The sequence below is a fragment of the Medicago sativa genome, chromosome 6 (assembly GCF_051527215.1).
Source record: "Medicago sativa cultivar Bolivia chromosome 6, Bolivia_mono, whole genome shotgun sequence".
Taxonomy (NCBI): Eukaryota; Viridiplantae; Streptophyta; class Magnoliopsida; order Fabales; family Fabaceae; genus Medicago; species Medicago sativa.
Genome location: NC_140754.1, coordinates 77839772 through 77860214, shown reverse-complemented (window position 1 = coordinate 77860214; position 20443 = coordinate 77839772). Strand labels below are relative to the sequence as shown.

At 34.8% G+C, this 20443-nt stretch overlaps 2 protein-coding genes and 1 non-coding gene across 3 annotated transcripts; 2 read left to right on the top strand and 1 right to left on the bottom strand.

Moving 5' to 3' along the window:
* Nucleotides 1-232: 232 nt before the first annotated feature.
* Nucleotides 233-4339, top strand: LOC146917018 (putative terpene synthase 2). Its single transcript, XM_085718856.1, has 7 exons — nucleotides 233-417; nucleotides 581-860; nucleotides 1686-2058; nucleotides 2174-2392; nucleotides 2666-2804; nucleotides 3546-3794; nucleotides 3907-4339. Exons 1-7 carry the CDS (start codon nucleotides 301-303, stop codon nucleotides 4198-4200), a joined length of 1671 nt encoding a protein of 556 aa, XP_085574982.1. The 5' UTR covers nucleotides 233-300; the 3' UTR covers nucleotides 4201-4339.
* Nucleotides 4340-16174: 11835 nt separating this feature from the next.
* Nucleotides 16175-19597, bottom strand: LOC146917017 (uncharacterized). Its single transcript, XM_085721798.1, has 6 exons — nucleotides 19366-19597; nucleotides 19141-19322; nucleotides 17864-19095; nucleotides 17028-17271; nucleotides 16768-16901; nucleotides 16175-16658 (listed from the first exon to the last, which is right to left on the bottom strand). The coding sequence occupies exons 1-6, from the start codon at nucleotides 19595-19597 to the stop codon at nucleotides 16175-16177; spliced, it is 2508 nt and encodes an 835-aa protein (XP_085577924.1).
* A 484-nt stretch (nucleotides 19598-20081) lies between these two features.
* On the top strand, nucleotides 20082-20188 carry LOC146917016 (small nucleolar RNA R71). Its single transcript, XR_015017210.1, has one exon. It is a non-coding gene; the product is annotated as a small nucleolar RNA R71 (small nucleolar RNA).
* The last annotated feature ends 255 nt before the right edge of the window (nucleotides 20189-20443 follow it).

Sequence of the window (20443 nt, the reverse complement as noted above, 5' to 3'; positions counted from 1 at the left end):
GCATATAACATGTGCAATAAATTAGGTTATAAAATAGTTAGTCAAAAAAGGGTTGACACACGATGCTTTGTGTTTAACTTTTCTTGATTAAATTATTATTTTTAAAATTTGTACACATGTTTTTTTTTCTTGATTTAAATTAAATAGTTTACATAGTTTAATAGCATCTTAAATAGATTTAATGCATTTAATTGATCCACTATAAATATTGATCTAGACCTCTTCTTTCCCCAACCAAACCATAGAGTTGAAGAAGAGCCATTGATTAATTAAGCATCTCATACATTTGAATATTTAAGTATGTCTTCAGTAGATTACTTCAATCCTAATGAGAAATCGGTTTTGCAAAGAAATGTTGCAGATTTCCACCCTAGCGTTTGGGGAGATTTTTTCATTCAGTATGCTTCAGAATCTATGGTACGTAATTCTTTAAATCAACAACAAGGTTATATATATTATGAAAAGTGATTGAAGAGTACTAGAAACATTATCGTGTATGCAATAAACCACTTAATATTATCCCAGATTCAAGTTACTCACATTTACCTTATACTATTTATTATGTTTTGAATACATACAGGAACCTGATATGAATATTGCGGCACAAATTGATAAACTAAAAGAGGAGGTTAGACAAATGCTTGTCTTAAAAACAGAGAAACCCTTGGGAAAAGTCAACTTGATTGACTCGATATGTCGTTTGGGTGTGAGCTATCACTTTGAAGAAGAAATTAGTCAAGTTTTGGAACATATTTACAAGAGTTATGTTCAAAATGGAGAAATAACTCTCAAAGACAACCTTCATTCTCTTGCTGTGCTATTTAGGGTGTTGAGGCAACATGGACTTTACGTTTCACCTGGTATATATATCTCAACTTATTCACATTTTTTTTAAGGAATCACAACTTATTCACATTTTTTTTTTGAAACAACAACTTATTCACATTAACGATTCAGTTTTTATGTTTTTAATTTGGATCTCAAATTGAGTGAAACAAATTAGATTGCTAAACATAAAAAAAAAAAAATCTAATTGTAAAATAAATACTTCAATTAACAACGTAATATTTGACTATATTCATGGGTGTGTTTAATATGAATGTCTAAAAAATGGTAGACCACTTTTAGTAAAAAAAGAATTTTATAATAATAACAGATAGAAAATAATTTTTATATTTTTAACAAAAAATATGAGTGTCTTTTTTTTGATTGGATACATATTAGATATCGGTGTAATGTTCATATCCTCATTTCTTTTAATTATTATCTTTTAATGTCTTCGTGAGCTTAATTCAGTTAGTTTGGACAATTCATAAAATATGCACGGTCCAGGGTTCAAACCCTGGCCACCATAACAAAAAAAAATTATTATCTTTTAATTATATTTTTTTATATGATAGAAATAAACAATATTTTTTTATATGATAGAAATAAACAATTAATGATTATAAAGTAATATTAATGTTATACATGTAGGATAGTCATCTTTATAACTTAGACTAGTTTACCCATATGGTAGCCATCTTATTAAGTAAGAAACTTTTTCGTACTTCAAAAACACACTATACATGATCTTAATTGCATACTGAATTTTTCAATCTTGTATTAGTTTCTTATTTATATATAAATTAATATGTCTTTAATGGTTGTTTAATATTATTGTGGTTGTCTAATAAAAATACTAGACGTGTTCAACCAATTCAAGGACGAGCAAGGAAATTTCTGTGAAACATTGGTCGTAGATGTTGAGGGCATGTTAAACTTGTATGAAGCCTCACATATGATGGTTCATGGTGAAAATATTTTGGAAGAGGCTTTGGCTTTTACTTCTGGTCACCTTCAGTCCATGGCCACCCGATTGAGTCCTTTTCTTGCAACACAAGTAAAACAAAGCTTAAGACAATCTCTGCGCAAAAACTTGCCTAGGCTAGTGGCAAGAAGTTACATTTCCATCTATGAGCAAGATTCATCCCATAATGAAATTCTACTTGCATTGGCAAAATTGGATTTTAATATGCTCCAAAGCCTACATCAAAAAGAATTTGGAAATATTAGCAAGTAAGTACTTTATCCACGCCCTGCCTAATTTAACACAAAATATAAAAGTATATTAAATTGAGTTCAAAAAATAATTATACTAATTTCCTATACTATTTTTTGTCTTTGTATATAGGTGGTGGAAGGAGTTGGATATTGCTCAAAAACTACCGTATGCACGAGATAGAGTAGTAGAATGTTGTTTTTGGGTTATGACCGTATATTTTGAGCCCCAATATTCTCAAGCAAGGAAAATGATGTCAAAATTTATCTCCATTTTATCATACATTGATGACACATATGATGCATATGGAACTATTGATGAATTAGAACTTTTTACAAAGGCCATTGAAAGGTTAGCACATCATACAATATTAATGTTAAGAATAATTGAATTCGTGACCAAACTTTAGAGTTAAAACCATATGAAATTTATCTTTAATCTAGTCATCAAGTTTAGATTTGGAATTTTTTTAATAATAACTTCAATTTATCCATCTCCAATCTTGGTTGCTAATTCAGTTTTTGTTAAGAAATATAGACATATTTTCTTCACTTATAATTGTACTCGATATGATTTTGATAACAATTGAGTAATGAATAATATTGCAATCAAAATGATTTTTAGGTGGGATATTAATTGCTTGGAGGATCTTCCGGATTACACGAAGTTGCTTTATAAATCACTCTTGGATGTTTATGAAGAAATAGAGCAAGAAATGAAGAAAGAAGGAAGAGAATACACCCTTGACCCCTTCTTAAAAGAAGTAAGAGTTTAGCTTTATTGTTAGTATTATTAGTAATAATAAAGCATTAGTTAAAATTTGTTTTTTTATTGATTTATAATTTATTTAACAATGGAACAAAGATTTCATTTTAAATTTTGTATGGTTATCAAATGGACGTTTAGGATTTTATTTGTACACACTATCAATTTAAATACATGTATCATATATTATCTCAACTTTAAAATATTTTTACATCATTTTAGGAATTAACATGATAAAGTATCACCACGATAACTTGACCAAGAAAAATATATCATTATGAAGTTATTTGATTGGATGCAGTGTTAAAAAGATTTCTACTATCAAATAATAAAAAATAATGTAAAAAGCTTATTATCCATTGTTATATGAACTTGGTTCATTAACATGATAACGTATCATCATGATGACTTGACAAAGAAAAATGTATCATCATGAGGTTATTTGATTAAATGCAATGTTAAAAAGTTTTCGACTATCAAAGAATAAAAATTAAGGTAAAAACTTAATATCCTTGGTTATATGAACTCAGTTCACAGTAATAACAATGATAAATTTTGTTTTGTCGTAAAAAAGTTCCTTTGTAATCTTAATTTTACGAAATATATTTCTTGATAGTTTAATCAGTGGTTAGATAAAAACTAAAAAAAATTGCTAATACAATTTAACATCATTTAATTACATAGATTTTTTTGGTACACAACCTATTAACATTTATTTTATATTGTATACTAATGACAGTTCAAAAATATAATCCAAGCTTATATGAGTGAGGCCAGATGGCTGAATGCTAACTATACACCAACAACAGAGGAGTACATGCACATATCAACAATATCAAGTGGTTACCCAGTGTTGGCTACGACTTCTTACATTGGAATGGGAAATATAGCAACAAAAGACATCTTTGATTGGGTAACTAACAATCCAAAAATTGTTAATGCTGCTGCTATTCATTGCAGACTTAGGGATGAAATTGTTTCTAGCGAGGTATTTTTTCAAAACTGTTTTAAAAATTAATATAATAAGTTGAAATAAAGAAGAAATGTGACTCTTGATATATCTAATTTATCTAATATGATATATATACTTTGATAAACAGTTTGAGCAGAAAAGAGAACATGTTTCTTCGTACTTGGAATGTTATATGAGGGAATATGATATGAATAGGGAAGCTGCTATTCACGAATGCCAAAAGAAAATTGACAACGCTTGGAAAGATATAAATCAGGAATGTCTAAAACCAACTGAAGTTCCGTTACCTATTCTGACGTGTGTTCTCAATCTCTCGCGTTTTATTGAGGTTTTTTACAAAGATACAGATAACTACACACACTCTGACGGAATAATGAAGACATATATTAATGATTTGCTTGTCAATCCCGTAGAAATTTGAGTATTTATTTTGTTCTTTCTATGTTCTTTGTTTTTTTACTTTAAATAAAAAAAAACACCACATGTGTAATTTATTTGGTTGAATTTAAAGATTATGTCATAATAGTAATTATCTTGTAATGCATATGAGTTTTGATGAAGTTTGATTTGTAATGATATTTATATGTTACTTTGATTGTGGAAACGTTGACGACACAATTTTATTTTTGAAAAACTTGCTAAATTATTTAAAGCACAAGGTGTTCTAAGAATAAACACATGTACTACAATCGAGTACAAAAAATATATTACAAGACCAGAATTCAAAACCCTACAACAAGTAAGCAAGCAAGAAAGCAAACAAAACACAATAAAAATAAACACAACTACATTCCAAAGAAGATTATAGAAAACTAACAAAAATCAATAGCACTTAAAAACTCAAGAGGTTGAGCCAACGCTACAATAGGAATTTGACACCTTCTAAAACCTAACAAATATTATTTCTCATAAAGGCATGTTCATTCTTATTGGCTACTGTTGTTTTTTTCCCTTGGAGTGATGATTATATGGTGTTTATATATATAAACTAAAATATTATTAAAAGTTAAGCTGTGAGCAGGTTTGGTTCACCTATTTTAGGAAATCTGCAATTTTGGCTTCCCTGTGTTTTACCTAAAATTTTGGTCTTGATATTTTTTTTTTTAAATTAAACATTTAGCCTCTATCTTCATTTGATCTTCAATTTTGATGACATGGACTTCATCTTATAGTACAATATTTTCTTAAATATAAGGTATTAAAATTTTAAACATAAATATATTAAAAGGAATCAAAATATGTTTTGAAAGCTCCATCTTGATACCATAAGGGTGTCACAAATTTCCAAATATCAAATAAAGTTTTTATAAAAAAAAAATATGACTAAAAAAAGGGTAATTCCCACATAAAAGCAGATCAGACCGTATATCGAGTCAACAAATCAAGAAAACCTAAACAATTTGAAACTAACCCAAGAAATTGAATCAATGGCCATTTCAAGATCAATTTAAAAAAATAAAGTTAGCAAACATTCTATAAGAAATCAATCTGATCACAAACTAGTTAAAGGTTATCCACATAAGATGTTAGAATGTTAATTTGGACGTGTTGGAATAAGCCATATATATATATATATATATATATATATATATATATATATATATATAGAGGGCATATCAAGTGAGAGGGCTTTTTATTGTGAGAGGTGAGAGGGTTGAATCCTAACCCTTAGATTAATCTTTACCATGATATTGAATTTTTGTACCCGTATCCAAACTTTTCGTCACCCTCATTTGCCTGTGCCACCTTTCCTTTCTTCTTTGAAAAAAAAAAAAATCATTCTGCATTTTCTCTCGAATGTTGCTGGTACAGTCTTCTCTTTCAATTTTAACTTTCCCAATTCTTGGGCGATGCTTGTTTGCTGAATCAACTGTAACTGTTTCGGTTAAAACGAATTTAAAGGTTATTATTTACACACCTAAACTTTCTTCATCTCTGTCACATGTAGCCATTATTGACCTCACAATCATAGTATTCTTTTCAATATAAAAAAATAACAATTATTGGATATAAATTCAGATGCTGGATCAATTTGAATCTTGATCAAAAATAATAATTTAACTTAATTAGGGGCTCATCCTATTAAACCCCAAAAATTGCAGTTCCTTTTGTCATTTGAAAGAAAACTTACGAGTTGTTAATTAATTATCTATGGGATTGAAAAAGCTGTGAAAAAAATGGGAGTTTCATGAGATAAAATTGGAGTGAGTCAGAAATAAAAATTGGAGTTTCATGAGATAGAAACAGAAGCGACCGAGAAAAGGCATTGGGAAGCTAAAGAAGGAAGAAGATGGTATTGTGGTAGAAATTAAATACGAGCAGAGTTTATTAAAAATACTAAATCTGAACCGTTGATGTGAATCCAAGGGTTAGGATTTAATCCTCTCATCTCTCACAATAAGACTCCTCTCACTTGAAATGCCCTATATATATATACATATATATATATATATATATATATATATATATATATAGGGGGCATATCACATGAGAATGAGTATCTTATGTGAGAATGGTGAGAATAAATTGCAACCATCAGATTAAAAGCAATGGGTGAGATTAAAACACCACTTAAGTGACTCATGTGCCAATCATGTGACCATTCTCTTCCTCTTTTCCATCATTCACGCGCTTCCGTCATTCATGTGTATCACTCATTTTTCTTCTCCCTCTCTTCTGGGTTTGCCGTTCCACTCACTGATTCTTCATATGCCTTCTTTGGTATATCATCTTTCATCCCCTTTTGTCAATTTTCATATAATTTTTTCTAATTACTTGACTTCTTTTTGGGATTTAGGGATTGGATTTTTTTCTATTTCAATTTGTTGTGCTCATCTGGAATCAATCTGCCACAATCCCAATTTCGATTTTGATTTTGAGGTTTCTGTCGTGCGTTTTCTAGTTGTTCTCTCTCCTCCATTTCTTCACCTGATTGTTTTATTTTCAATTTCATCTACATTAGAAAAACCATAAATTACCATGAAAGAGCCAATTTATAACCTTATTTTGAATGTTTAAAAAATTCTTATGAATAGAAACTGAATGTTTCGACAATACACCATTGTCAATTTATATAACCTGAATATTTACTAAACGTCAATTTATATATGCCCCAAGTCCCATGGTTTGTTAATTTGCTCCGTGAAAAAAAAGGGTAGATCCATGGTTTGTTTGTTTTATCAATTAAGGAAAGATATCATGTGCTACTCATTAGCCATCTTTCATACTTGATTAATTTATTAATTGAATTCGTATTGCAACTAAAAAAATAATAATAATCATGAAATCGATTTTATGCAAGACAGTGAAAGAAAAAGACTGCTTCAAAATTGATTTAAACCCAACACAGTTAAAGAAGAGGTAGTATATGGGTATTGATGTGGTGGGCGCAACAGACCTTCAAGGGATGATACTAATGGCTTGATTGTTTGTCACTTGCGTTGGATGTTGAAGAAGTCTATGGAAAAGGAAAGATTTGGAATTGGGAAGGAAGACAGAGATGGAAGGGCACGTGACTTTTTTAATTTGGTATATATATATATATGACAGAAATGAGCAAGTGAATGATCAAAGAATCAAAGAAATTAAGGATCACTAAGCATCTATTCATTAATGGTGGTTATAGAAAGGTGGAAAACCTTAGTAAAAAAAAAAAACATGTAGGAAAAAAATCCTAGTGAAGGGAAAAGAGTACAATATCCAATGTATCAAGAATATATTTATTTATCCCCTTTAACCAAACAATCGTCTATGAGACAATGAAGACCAAACTTTTGTACCCATTGCTAAAAAAAAAATTTGGGAATTACTACTTTATAATAGGTTTCCAAGATTGTCACACAGGCGAATATGTTGAATAACTAAATCACTACTATCCTGAAGATCATATGTGAAAAAAGAACTTTGAAAAACAGTTTTGTTATATCTCCCTTAATTTACCATCCTTTTCAATTGAGCAATGCACATGGTGTTATATTCATAAAGGATTGTTGCATCCATTATTTGGAAGACAAACTGCAACTTTCTTCTAATTCGTCTGGAAGACAAATTGCAAGTTTCTTCTATGTTTTCAATTATAGACCTCAACAAATACATTCTCGCCTTTCTTTATGCAGGGCTAAAATTTCATTATGAGCATCACACAAATAACCTGCGTATCTAATACAACAAAGTAACAAATAAAATATCATAACATGAATAATCAGCAATGTACATTATCGTCTCTCAATTGAGCTAAAATTGTGTACTTCAGGACCAATTAGTTCTTCATTATTTACTCAAATTCTCAAACAATTTTTGTCTACATCTACCGACAATCTCCTTCCTTTTTTCAAGGTATTTTGCTGTTGGGAAAAGAAGTGGATGAATGATTTCTTCATATCATCCCAAGTAGCTATGATGCCACTCGGAAGTACGTTGAAATTTCTCAGCAATATATAGTTTTAATCTCGTGAGCTATTACTCTAGCAACATTCACACTGTGATTAGTTATGATGAAGTACAAAAGACACGCTTAATATTGTGGAGACTGAGCAACAAGAAAACTTGTGATATTTGGGAAAGTTTTGCTCTGATGTACTTTATTACTCCTCCATGTGGATTAAGTTCCTAAGTATACCCTAGTTTGCAGATTTTTCAAGCCACATTATCATTGTCCTAGTTTCCATAGTGCTAACTTTTTGACATATATAAAATTATCAATTTTCTTTTTGATTTATTTACATGTTCTTGCTAACAAGTGTTACAATGATACTATGTAATGATTCTGAATTAAAAAGTTATTCATTAAAGAAATTAACTTCAATTTTCAGTGCATTGAAACATAATTTATTACAAAAAATTACTACTCCATCCAGTCCTTATTATAAGAAGAAAAATCAAAAAACGTCAAAACCAATACATAAAAAAATCCTCATTTCAAAATTTTTGTGTCAAAATCTTGGTTCCAAATCATTGCGGATGGATTGCTAGGACGTTTCAACGTGCAATATACATAATAAAAAACACGTATTGCATGTTTTAACTCGTTTACATTCGAGCCGAAATACATGGAAAGATAAAGACGAATTGCTCGGCTAGGTTTGTTGGGTATTTGGGTATTGGCTTCATTGTTGCTAAAACAAATACTCGTGTATGTTGGATACGATGTTCCAACATCTTGGCACAGTTTAGTGTGCCCTGTTCATGTGGCTTGGTTTACGCAATCTTTATCTCAGTAAGGAAACCACGCCCTATTTCTTGTTCACCAAGCAGTGCGTTATTGCCCAGAATAAGCTGGAAGATTTGTTTCTAAAATATAAACAATATTTCAGGATGAAGGTGAGAAAAGCACAAGAAAGGGGGTTGAATTGTGTTTTGAAAAATTCTTCGTTTCTCCTAAAAACTGAACACACTGATCAGAAGCTAAGTGAGACAGCTTCTGAAGTGATGATCAGAATCTAAATGCAGCGGAATAAAACAGAGAGAGAGAAGACGAACAACACAAAGCAATTATACTGGTTCCTTCCACAATCCGGAAGTAGTCCAGTCCCCCTTGCACTTCCAAGGAGATTTCACTAAGAGTAATATCTGATTACAATTGCTCAAGCACACAAGCAAGAGACTTCCTTTGCTCAAGCACACAAGCTAGAGACTTCCTTTGCTCAAGAACACAATCAAGAGACTTCCTGCTCAAGCACAACTGCAAGAGACTTCCTAACTAAACAAAATTACACAGAAAATTGTTTAAGGTTGAACACTTGATATACAATCAGAGGTGCTCACAATATAAATCAGATACAAACTCAATGGACTTAAGAATTTCTAAGATATGACTTTGAAACACAGAAATTCTAAGTGAATGCAGAACAATTTCAGCAGAGGTTTGGCACTTGTAAAAATGTTGTGAGTCTTTCGTTCAGCGTTCTTGCATTACCAAATCTCTAGGTCTTTACTCCTTTATATAGAGGTGTGAAAGAGACGTTGTGAAATTGCCAGCACACCAAAGAGTCGTTGTTGAAGCTTGATCTTTCACCAATGATCTTTTGCCTGATTTGGTTGTTGTCCTATGAAGAACAAATTTGAAATCCATTCCTTATCCAAAGGAACATCTTTGCAGGCGAAGCCGTATTCTGAAGTTGTTTTCTTGTCTTGTAGCGTGGACACAAAACAAAGTAGTGGAGAACGTGGTTGTACAATTCGTACAAAGTACAATGTCAACGCTTTCGTCCAAATTGCAAGCACATGCCTTCAAACACCTTTGAAATGACCGTTGCAATGTTCCACTAATTTTCTGCTGTGTTTTCGAATCCAATAGACAGCTTTTGCAATGTAGATTCTTCAATCTTTGAATCTTCTGCAAATCCAGTTGATCTTCAGCTTCTGGTGAAATGACTTCTGATGAGGCAGCTTCTGATGAAGCAGCTTCTGCAGCTTCTGATGGTGCAGCTTCTTCAGCTTCTGATGATGCAGCTTCTGATAATGTGGCTTCTGGACCTCTTGTCTTCAGGAGCACTATTCTTCAGGAGCAGCTTTACTTCAGGAGCGCTATTTCTTCAGGAGCAGCTTGACTTCAGGAGCGCTTTTACTTTCAGGAGCGTATTGCCTTCAGAATCATCTAAGCTTCATTTTCTTTTGCTCTTTATTTGCTCATTCAGAACCAATCAATGATGTAACTTTTTTAACTGTGGTCCTGTACACTTGAACAAATATTAGCTAGTCCAATTTACAATTTTTAATACCTTGTTATCATCAAAACTTTTTAAGGTTCATTGTTAAACACATTTTGTTCTAACAATCTCCCCCTTTTTGATGATGACAAACAATAGTATTTAAAAATTGATCAATTGTTGTTAATCTAATTAACAAGTTGACCTTGGGGTTCTGAGGTTTGTAAGCTCAGAGTCTGAGGTTTGTAAGCTCTAACTCCCCCTGAGTCTGATAGTCTTTAAGGTGAGGTTTGTAAGCTCCCCCTAAGTTCTATCCAGGTTAATTAAATTCATTTTTTGCACAATAATATCAGAGCTAAAAAAATAGAAAGAATTGACTTATAGATAAGAAGAATGGTTCAATTAATTGTTATTTGAAATTTGATACTCCCCCTTTTTGATACACTGATAAAAAGGATAGAAATTTTCAAAATTTTCAAACATTAATTAATGGGGCTCAGAGCCTTTAAATACTATCACATATACTCCCCCTTTTGTCATTAGCAAAAAGACATAAACAAAAAGAAGAGATGAGAAAAACGTAAGATTAAAGGTTCAGATCATAATTCAAATAAATTAAAAGCATTTTAACCATCTTCAAAGATTAAATAAACAGTCATAGCAAGCATTATTATCAAAGCAAATAATGACATACAAGGTATAAACAGTTAAAGATTTTCAGAAGCAGGAAGAATTCAGAAGCTTATAATATCAGAAGCAAAAAGAACTAATTCAGAAGCAGAAATGAACAAAGAATATCAAAAGCCTAAAAAGACAGAAAAATAAGCTAAAAGTGTGCAACTATGGGTTTGGCTTATTTCTCTAAAATCTTCTTCAGAAGCTCTTGAACATCAGCATACTTCTTGTCCATATCTTTTCTGTAGTTGTCTTCTCTGATCTTGGCTTCTTGCATGTCAGCTTCCAACTTTGATATCTTCAGCTTCTGCTCTAGTAGCTCTGTTTCCAGCCTTTCATTTTCTTCTTTGAGCACCTTGTTCTCCTGAGCCAGAGCCAGGTTAGGTGCATCAATCTTTTCCAGAATCTCAGAAGGAATGATCAGATGCAGCTCCTTAGGTAGGAATTCATCAGGTTCTCTGCCTCTGATACTGAGTGGATTCTTCACCCAAGTACCAAGAATTTCTACATCTCCAGCATTCTCTTCAATTCCATTCAACCACTCTTCCAGCTTCTGCTTGGCTTGCTCTTGAGCCTCAATGCAGGAATCATGCAGAGCTGAAATCAGGTTGATGACCCTTTCCTTGATCCTTCTCCATTGCTTCTGATAGCTTATTGTATGACCCAAGTCATTTCTACCTGCTATCAGTCTGAGAACTTCAGAAGCAATATCTTCCCACACATCTTTTAGTACTTGAGAATCCAGGTAAATGGTGGGAGGTGAAGGTTGTTTAGAGGGTTTTGGAGGGGCTAGGGGAACAATTGGTAGGTTTGATGATGATTGGTCATTTGTAGTTGATGATTGGCTGGTTGATGGTTGGTCAGGAGTGGGGTCAACTACCATATCAGAGGCATGATCATATTGATCATCCTCAGAGTCTGTGTCCATATCACATACACCAGTATGGTGGATGATCTTGATGACTTGAACTGGTGAAGAAGATATGGAAGCAGAGGTTAGCTCAGGAACAATGTGTTCAGGAGCGGCAGTTTCAGGTTCAGGTTCAGGAGTGGGTTTAGTAACTGGTTGTTCAGGAACAGAATGTTCAGGAACGGTCTTTTGAGGAGTTGGTTGTTCAGGAACAGATGGTTCAGGAATGATTGGGGGTGATGAAGTTGTAGGGGTGAAGATTGAGGGGGTGAAAAGGCTTTATTTGGTGAAGGTTTTTGTTGTGGGGGGTCTTCTGAAACAACTTTATCAGAAGCAAATGCTTCTGGAGTTGTCTCAGAGGCTTTCTCTGAGGTTGTCTCAACATTTTCTGGTACAATCATGTTGAGGGGTTGAATATTAAGAGGTTGAGGGTTAAGGCGAAAGATATTATTGATGACTCTATCTCTCTGCACAGCCAACTCAGTCAACTTCTCATTGATTATATGACCAACTGGTTCATAAGTGTTTGACTGAGATGGCTTTGTGTTAGTATTGGTTGATGTTGACTGGCGTTTTACTGGTTTTCTAACAAGTTGAGCTATGGGTATATCATCATCAGAATCTGAAGATGATGATGAGGATTTTGAAGAAGGTGAAGGAGAGTCACTGAAAATCTCATGTACTACGGGTTCTGAGTGTGTGAAAATATTACCTGTAGTAGAAGGTTCTGAACAATCAGCTGACTTCATTTGATCATCTTCAGCAGTGTCAGGAATTTTAAGAAGTTGTGATGCTTCTGCCATTACCCTCTCTTGAAGTTCAGAAGCAATCTCCATAGCTTTTCCAACAGCTTCTGACACATTAGTAGTAGCTTTACCCTTCTTAGAAACATGAGGAAAGTCCTTGGTCCTCCTTACTGCTGGCTTCCTCTTCTTCTTTGGTACTACAGGTTGATCACCAGTAATGCCAACATCCATGATCAACCTAGAATCCATGTCTTCAATAGCTTCTTCAATTGATGGTACTGATGAACCACCAATCTTGAGCTTGTCAGAAGCAACTCTTGCCTTCTTAACAGTCTTTTCAACCTCCAGATATTCTTCTGCAGTCATTTTCCTTTTTGACCTTCTGCCTCTTGCTAGAGGCACTGCACCACCAAACATTTCTTCAGGTACTTCATCCAACCTGATGATCTTGTTGGTTGCCTCATAGTTTTCCTTGATGTACCTCATCTGCACTTCAATAGGATCCTGTTTGCAGATGGGTGGAAAATCTCTCATAAGATCAGATACAACAAGAGATTCACTTAGATCAGTTCTAAGTTTGGTGACCTTGGTGATCAGCTTCATATTCTTGAGAGTTTGAGCATTTATGAATGCTCCAGTCTTTGTATCCAGCAGCTGATCTGTGTAGCCTTGAGCTCTGCTTAAACAGTCCAAGACACCTCTGATAGAGCCAAACCGCAAGTGCACGGCCTATCGAAGTAATAGTAGTAAGTAGAGTTATCGTTCCGCTAGGGAGTTGTTCAACTTAATTAACTTTTAGTGAATGATTAGAGGAGAGAAAGTTAATGAAAGAGAGTTTGATTGCTGAAGGTAAAAATAATAATAATAAAGGGCCTTAGGATCATTGGTTCATCATAATGACTAATCCTTCACTAGACAAAACCTAAACTTCTAATTTCATGGTTTACACACTAATTTCTAAAGACCGGTTTCCCTTAGCCCCTCACCTTTCCGATGAAAGTCCGGTGAGAGTTTACTTATAGTAACCAAGCCTATTTCGCTGACATGATTACTAGAAGATGCATGGAGGATTGAAACTACTCTTTGTCTCAATAGTTGCAAAGACTATTTCACTGTTCTGCAACTATTGTCTAGATTCACTTGTTCCAACATCAAGACTCCGCTCTCGCTTTATGAATTGATGTTTGGGATGATGGATTAACGATTATCAAACCCTCCGCTTTCGCTTCCACAGTTTGATAATTGTTAATCCACGTTAAGACGGTGAATCTAGATTAGAAATTAGGGTTACATAGAAATTAGGGTTTAGACATGTTTTGTTTAGGATTGAGTCATTAGACTCCCCAATAATCCTAAGACGAAGAAGTCTACTCACTCATGTTCATCGTAGACATGGGGGAAGAAGAGAGAAAATAACAGTAAAGTAAATTGCGAAGAAAGTAAAAGGGAAAATAAAGACTTTTATCAAAATAGCAATTGAAATAAACAAAGTAAAGCATGATTGTTTATGGTGGAGAGCTACTCTATTTATAGCTTTACAATCGACTTAGAAACTAAGCAACTAAAAGGGTAAAACAGTAAAGCTGCAACAGGGTAACTTGGGCCTGAAGAAAAAGCAGCAAAAGAGACTCCTGGAGGTGGCACGGCCGTGCCACATGTTGGCACTGGCCGTGCCAAGCTTCTGACTTGGTGGGAACATATTTTTGTCCCGTATCTTCGTATTCTTGCGCTGTATTTGCTCCAGTCCTCTTTCTTTTGCTCCAAGACACCTTCCACCATATATTTATTCCTAAAATAAAATAAAACATAATTTGAAGTAAAATATTCTAAACTAAAATAAAATGCAATAAAATAAAATCAAATCTAAAATAAAACTAAACTAAATAAGGCAATAAATAATACTATCTATGACTCATCAAACTCCCCCACACTTGAATCTTTGCTTGCCCTCAAGCAAAAGGCAGCAAACATAGCAGCAACAAAAGATTTGATTATGGCAATATTAAGAACAAATGTCTCAAAAGAAAGGCTTTGCTTCAAGTACACTAATTACAATTTCAAATACTTCTCATGAACCTATTCTACCCAACATCAAGTCTCAAGTGAGTGTGTGTGTGCAGTCCAACCCTTTTCTTGCTCCTGTATAAGACAGATATTATGAGGAATAGGTTCTATCCTTAGTGCTTAAAGTAACAGAGAAAAGTCCTTTCTTCATTTCATATAAGAGTGATGGGAATTAAAGTTAAGATTAAATTAATTTAACAATTAAGCACAAGGGGCTGCAGATGCTTAGGGGCTATCTATCCTCGTAGGAAGTCTTCTCGGATGTAATTGTCCTTTCCCCCTAGATTCAAAATCACCCTAAGCAGTGCTGCAAAATTATTTATTTGTTTCATCTCCGCGTAGGAAGTCTTTTTGGATGTAATTGTCCTTTCCCCCTAGCATTGATGAATTTGTTTCACTTTAAGTTCAAATTAATGAGTCACCACCACAATTAGGAAGTTAGGATGTAATTGTCCTTTCCCCCATATGTTGGTGCCATTCTCCCGCCCCATTTAACATTAACAAATTAATAAGAATATAACAATTAAGAACAATTTGATTAATTTTCCCACACAAACTTATACTACTTTTACTCTTAAGACTTTAAAGGGTCTAAGTTAACACTAAAGATAGAACGTGTTCCTTAAAATACCTATTCATACATTTGCTCAAGGATTGCAACCGGGTGCTTTTCTCATTGGAGAATTTACACATTAAAACAAGATATGGGTATAGCAAGAACATAAGAAACACAAGAAACTACTTTTATGTACAAGAAGCAACCTAAGGAAGAGACAAAACAAAAAAATTTCATGCCATATTTACATTAAGAACAAGCTACTAGTCATGCCTCTTGCTATAAAAACAAAACAAAAGAATAAAGTTCAAGGGAGTTTGGGAACACTACGACTCTAGACACTATATTAGCCCCCCCCCCCCCACACACACACACTTAGGGGAAGCATTGTCCTCAATGATTCAAAGAAAAAGAAGAAGAAATAGAAGGGGAAGAAAGGGGTGCAGAAAGCTCACAGTGTGCTATGAATAGCAAAAATTTATGAATTTTGGGATCTGCAAGCTGGCACGGCCATGCCAGCCTCAACACGGGCCGTGCCAACATTCTGTTTCTTGCCCCCATTTTGCTTGAAAAACATGGCACGGCCGTGCCAACATCAGCACGGGCCGTGCCAACCTTCTGGTAAGGAGGCTTCAAAAATTTTCAATTTCTGGAATTCTTTGTCGAATCATACTTGGACAATTACCTACAAGACAACTTAGAACAAAGAAAAACAAAACAAAAGCGGTTAAAAGCGTGGGTTGCCTCCCACGAAGCGCTCTTTTACCGTCATTAGCTTGACAAAAAGAAAAACAACTTTAAGGCGGGTCAATAAGTCTCCAAGCAGCCACTACTTCAGTCCCTTCCCCTACATTGTAAACCTTTAGTCTATGTCCGTTAACTTTGAATGGTCCGGTTTTTTCAGAAAAGATTTCAATAGCTCCATAGGGATAGACCTTACGGACTTGAAACAGACCAGACCACCTAGACCTTAGTTTTCCTGGAAAGAGCTTCATCCTAGAATTAAAGAGTAGTACAAGGTCACCAATTTTGAACTCCTTTTTAAGGATATGTTTATCATGCCATTTCTTTGTTCTTTCTTTGTAAATGCGAGCATTCTCATAGGCATCTATCCTAAGTTCTTCTAACTCACTCAGTTGAAGTTTCCTTTTTTGACCGGCTAGTTTTGGGTCCAAGTTAAGATTCCTAATTGCCCAATAAGCCTTGTGCTCGAGTTCAACCGGGAGGTGACAAGATTTCCCATAAATTAGCTTAAAAGGAGTCTCTTTTGAAGAGGTAAGGCTCATCCCAATAATAGTGCTTGAGATCATGGAAGAATTTTTTCTTTTGTTGGTAGTTCAAGTTAGGTGGTAGTACTCCTGCTGCAAGAAAATTAACAAAATCTGCATACCAAGGTGTGTTAGCTCGTGCCAATAAGAAGAGTTGGTCATCCGGGAAGGAATCATCCAAAGGCAACTCATCCTCATTGGGTTCCCTAAGGCGGGACAGGTGATCAGCTACAACATTTTCAGTGCCTTTTTTATCCTTTATTTCAATGTCAAATTCTTGGAGGAGCAAAATCCATCGGATCAATCTTGGTTTGGCATCTTTCTTGTTTAACAAATATTTTATTGCCGAGTGATCTGTGTAAATAATGATTTTTGATCCTACCAAGTATGGCCTGAATTTGTCAATAGCATAGACTACTGCTAATAGTTCCTTCTCAGTTGTAGCGTAATTTACCTGTGCCTCATCAAGGGTCTTACTTGCATAATAAATGGCGTGCATCTTCTTGTCTTTTCTTTGCCCTAACACAGCCCCAACTGCATAGTCACTCGCATCACACATTATTTCAAAAGGTAAATTCCAATCTGGTGGTTGTATGATTGGGGCAGTGACCAGGGCTTCTTTTAACCTGCAAAATGCTTTTAGGCATGCATCATCAAACACAAAATTTGCATCCTTAAGGAGCAAGCTTGTTAGTGGCTTAGTGATAGAAGAAAAATCTTTAATGAAACGGCGGTAGAATCCCGCATGTCCTAGGAAGCTTCTAACTTCTTTGACCGAGGTAGGAGGAGACATTTTTTTCAATAATTTCAATTTTTGCTTTATCTACCTCTATACCTCGTTCAGAGACTAAGTGTCCTAGGACAATTCCTTCTCTTACCATGAAGTGACATTTTTCCCAATTCAACACTAAGTTCACCTGTTCACATCTTTCCAAAACCTTTTCCAGGTTAGTCAAACAATTATCAAAACTAGATCCATGCACAGAAAAATCATCCATAAAAACTTCCATTATATTTTCAACAAAATCAGAAAAAATAGACATCATGCATCTTTGAAAGGTAGCGGGGGCATTGCAAAGACCAAAGGGCATTCTCCTATAGGCAAAGGTACCAAAGGGACATGTGAAAGTGGTTTTCTCTTGGTCATTAGGGTGAATAGGTATTTGGAAGAATCCAGAATATCCATCTAAGTAACAAAAGTGTGAATGCTTGGCTAACCTTTCTAACATTTGGTCTATAAAGGGGAGTGGGAAGTGATCTTTACGGGTTGCTTTGTTAAGCTTCCTATAGTCAATGCACATTCTCCAACCGGTGACGGTTCTAGTTGCAATGGATTCATTTTTATCATTCTTAATAACTGTAAGACCACCCTTTTTAGGTACTACTTGAACCGGGCTAACCCATTTAGAATCAGAAATTGGATAGATAACACCTGCATCTAGGAGCTTTAAGACTTCTTTTTTCACAACTTCTTTCATATTAGGATTTAGTCTTCTTTGGTGTTCAACGGAGGGCTTATAGTCCTCTTCAAGCAGTATCCTATGTGTACACAATGAGGGATTTATTCCTTTAATGTCATCAATGGTATAACCTATGGCTTTAGGGTATTTCTTGAGAACATAAAGCAATTTTTCAGTTTCTACCTCATTCAAGCTTGCATTCACAATAACAGGGTAGGTTGAGTTAGGGCCTAAGAATTCATACCTCAAGCTTGGTGGGAGTGGCTTGAGCTCCACCTGTGGTGCCTCTTTTGGTAGAGAGGCTGCTTCTTCTTTCATTAATTCTTCCATGCCCAAACCTTCTATGGGAGGGTTTTCATTCAATAACTCCTCGTAGGCTTTGGCATCTCCTTCTAGCTTTGTACCTGCATCACTAACCAAGCATACCTCCAAACCATCATGTGTAGTTGATGCTAAGGAGCATTCTTTCACACAAAGGTCAATTATGTCTAACATGCAACAAGAATCTTTAATGGAGGGATTTTTCATAAGTTTAGCAAGTTCAAATTCAACAGTATCTTCACCAACATTAAATTCCAATTTCCCATGTTTAACATCAATTATAGCCCTAGCGGTATCAAGGAAGGGCCTTCCCAAAAGTATGGGTACTTGGTTATCCTCCTCTATTTCCATCACAACAAAGTCCGTAGGGACGTAGACTTCTCCTACCTTGACAGGGACATCCTCTATGATTCCAGCTGGATACTTAAGGGAACGGTCTGCTAGTTGTAGGGTCATCCTAGTTGACTTAAGCTCCCCCAATCCCAATCTCTCATAAAGAGTTAAAGGCATCAAGCTGACACTGGCTCCTAAATCACACATTGCCCTTTTCACTATTTCAGACCCTATGACACAAGGTATTGAGAAACTTCCTGGATCCTTAAGCTTGGGTGGCAACTTATTTTGGATGATGGCACTACATTCCTCCGTAAGGTTCACCGTTTCACTTTCCTCAATTTTTCTCTTTTTTGAAAGAATTTCTTTTAAAAATTTAGCATAGGTGGGCATTTGAGTTAGGACATTGGTGAAGGGAACATCAATGTAGATTTTATTCATCATTTCAATGAACTTTTTAAATTGCTCATCAAGCTTAGACTTGGCGAATCTTTGAGGGAAGGGAATCTTTGGTTTGAAGGGAGGTGGTGTAACTTCTTCACTTTGTGGTTTCTCACTCTCTTCTTTGGCCATCTCACCTTTGCTGTTCTCTAGTCTCTTCCTCACTAGGCTTGACTCGTAAGGGGTCTTCTAATTGCTTACCACTCCTAAGTGTAACGGCGTTCATTCTAGGTTGGCAAAATTGAATAACTAGAGAGAGCTGAGCCTCTAAGACCTTATTGTGAGAGGAGATAGAGTCTACTTTTGATGTAAGTGAAACAAAAGAGTCATTCAAAAGTCTAGTTTGATTTGCAAGCTCTTTGAGCTGCTCGGATTGGTTAAGAAGATAGTTTTCCATTAAAAGTTCAAGATTAGACTTTTGAATAACCTTTTGGTCATTAGCACAACTTGGTGGTGTTGTTCCTCGAACCAAGGGATTTTCATTAGGGCTTTGGTCAAAACTTATCCCTTGGTTGTTTTGAATAAAGTTTATTTGCTCAACACTACCTAGTTTGCATTCACTACATGTTTTACAAGGGGATGCAGGAGTAGTATCACCAACATTAAGTTTTTCAAATTTGTGGGTTAGCGCATCAATCCTAGAAGCAAGGTGGTCATAATTAGAGACTTCGTACATACCTGCCCTCTTTTTGGAGGGTGAAGACTTTGTAGCGAGTTCTTCATCAGTCCATAGAAAGAGGTTTCGAGCCATGTCTTCAATCAACGCATAGGCTGTTTCAAAGTCTTTGTTCATTAGAGCACCACCTGCAGCTGTATCAACAAAGATTTTAGTAGCATGAGATAAACCATTGTAAAAAGTGTGAATGATCAACCATTCCTCTAGTCCATGGAGGGGGCAAAGTTTAAGCATATCTTTAAAACGTCCCCATGAATCATGAAGAGATTCCCCTTCCTTTTGAGTAAATTGAAAAAGCCTTGCCCTTAGTTGGCCGATTTTTGATGGGGGAAGGAAACGGATGACAAATTCACGCTTCAATTGGTCCCATGAAGTGATGGAACCAACTCTTAGGGAATGGAACCAATTGAGAGCCTTATCTTTTAGAGAAAAAGAGAAGAGATGTAGTCTCAAGGTTTCTTGGTTTTTCTTATATGTTACGGTGAGCCGCCAAAAGGTTGAGATATGGAGATTGGGATCCTCGTCGAGGGATCCCGAAAAATAGTTTTGCTGCACCATTTTAAGTTG

Excerpts from the sequence above, each read along its gene's own strand:
- LOC146917018 (XM_085718856.1), top strand. The coding sequence starts at position 301 with ATGTCTTCAGTAGATTACTTCAATCCTAATGAGAAATCGGTTTTGCAA. Across the intron at positions 418-580 it reads AGTATGCTTCAGAATCTATG|GAACCTGATATGAATATTGC; the intron begins GTACGTAATTCT and ends GAATACATACAG. Across the intron at positions 2,805-3,545 it reads TTGACCCCTTCTTAAAAGAA|TTCAAAAATATAATCCAAGC; the intron begins GTAAGAGTTTAG and ends TACTAATGACAG.
- LOC146917017 (XM_085721798.1), bottom strand. The coding sequence starts at position 19,597 with ATGGAAAACTATCTTCTTAACCAATCCGAGCAGCTCAAAGAGCTTGCA. Across the intron at positions 19,323-19,365 it reads CCCCTTACGAGTCAAGCCTA|AAGAGAGTGAGAAACCACAA; the intron begins GTGAGGAAGAGA and ends AGATGGCCAAAG. Across the intron at positions 17,272-17,863 it reads ATAGACCAAATGTTAGAAAG|GTTAAAAGAAGCCCTGGTCA; the intron begins GTTAGCCAAGCA and ends AGCATTTTGCAG.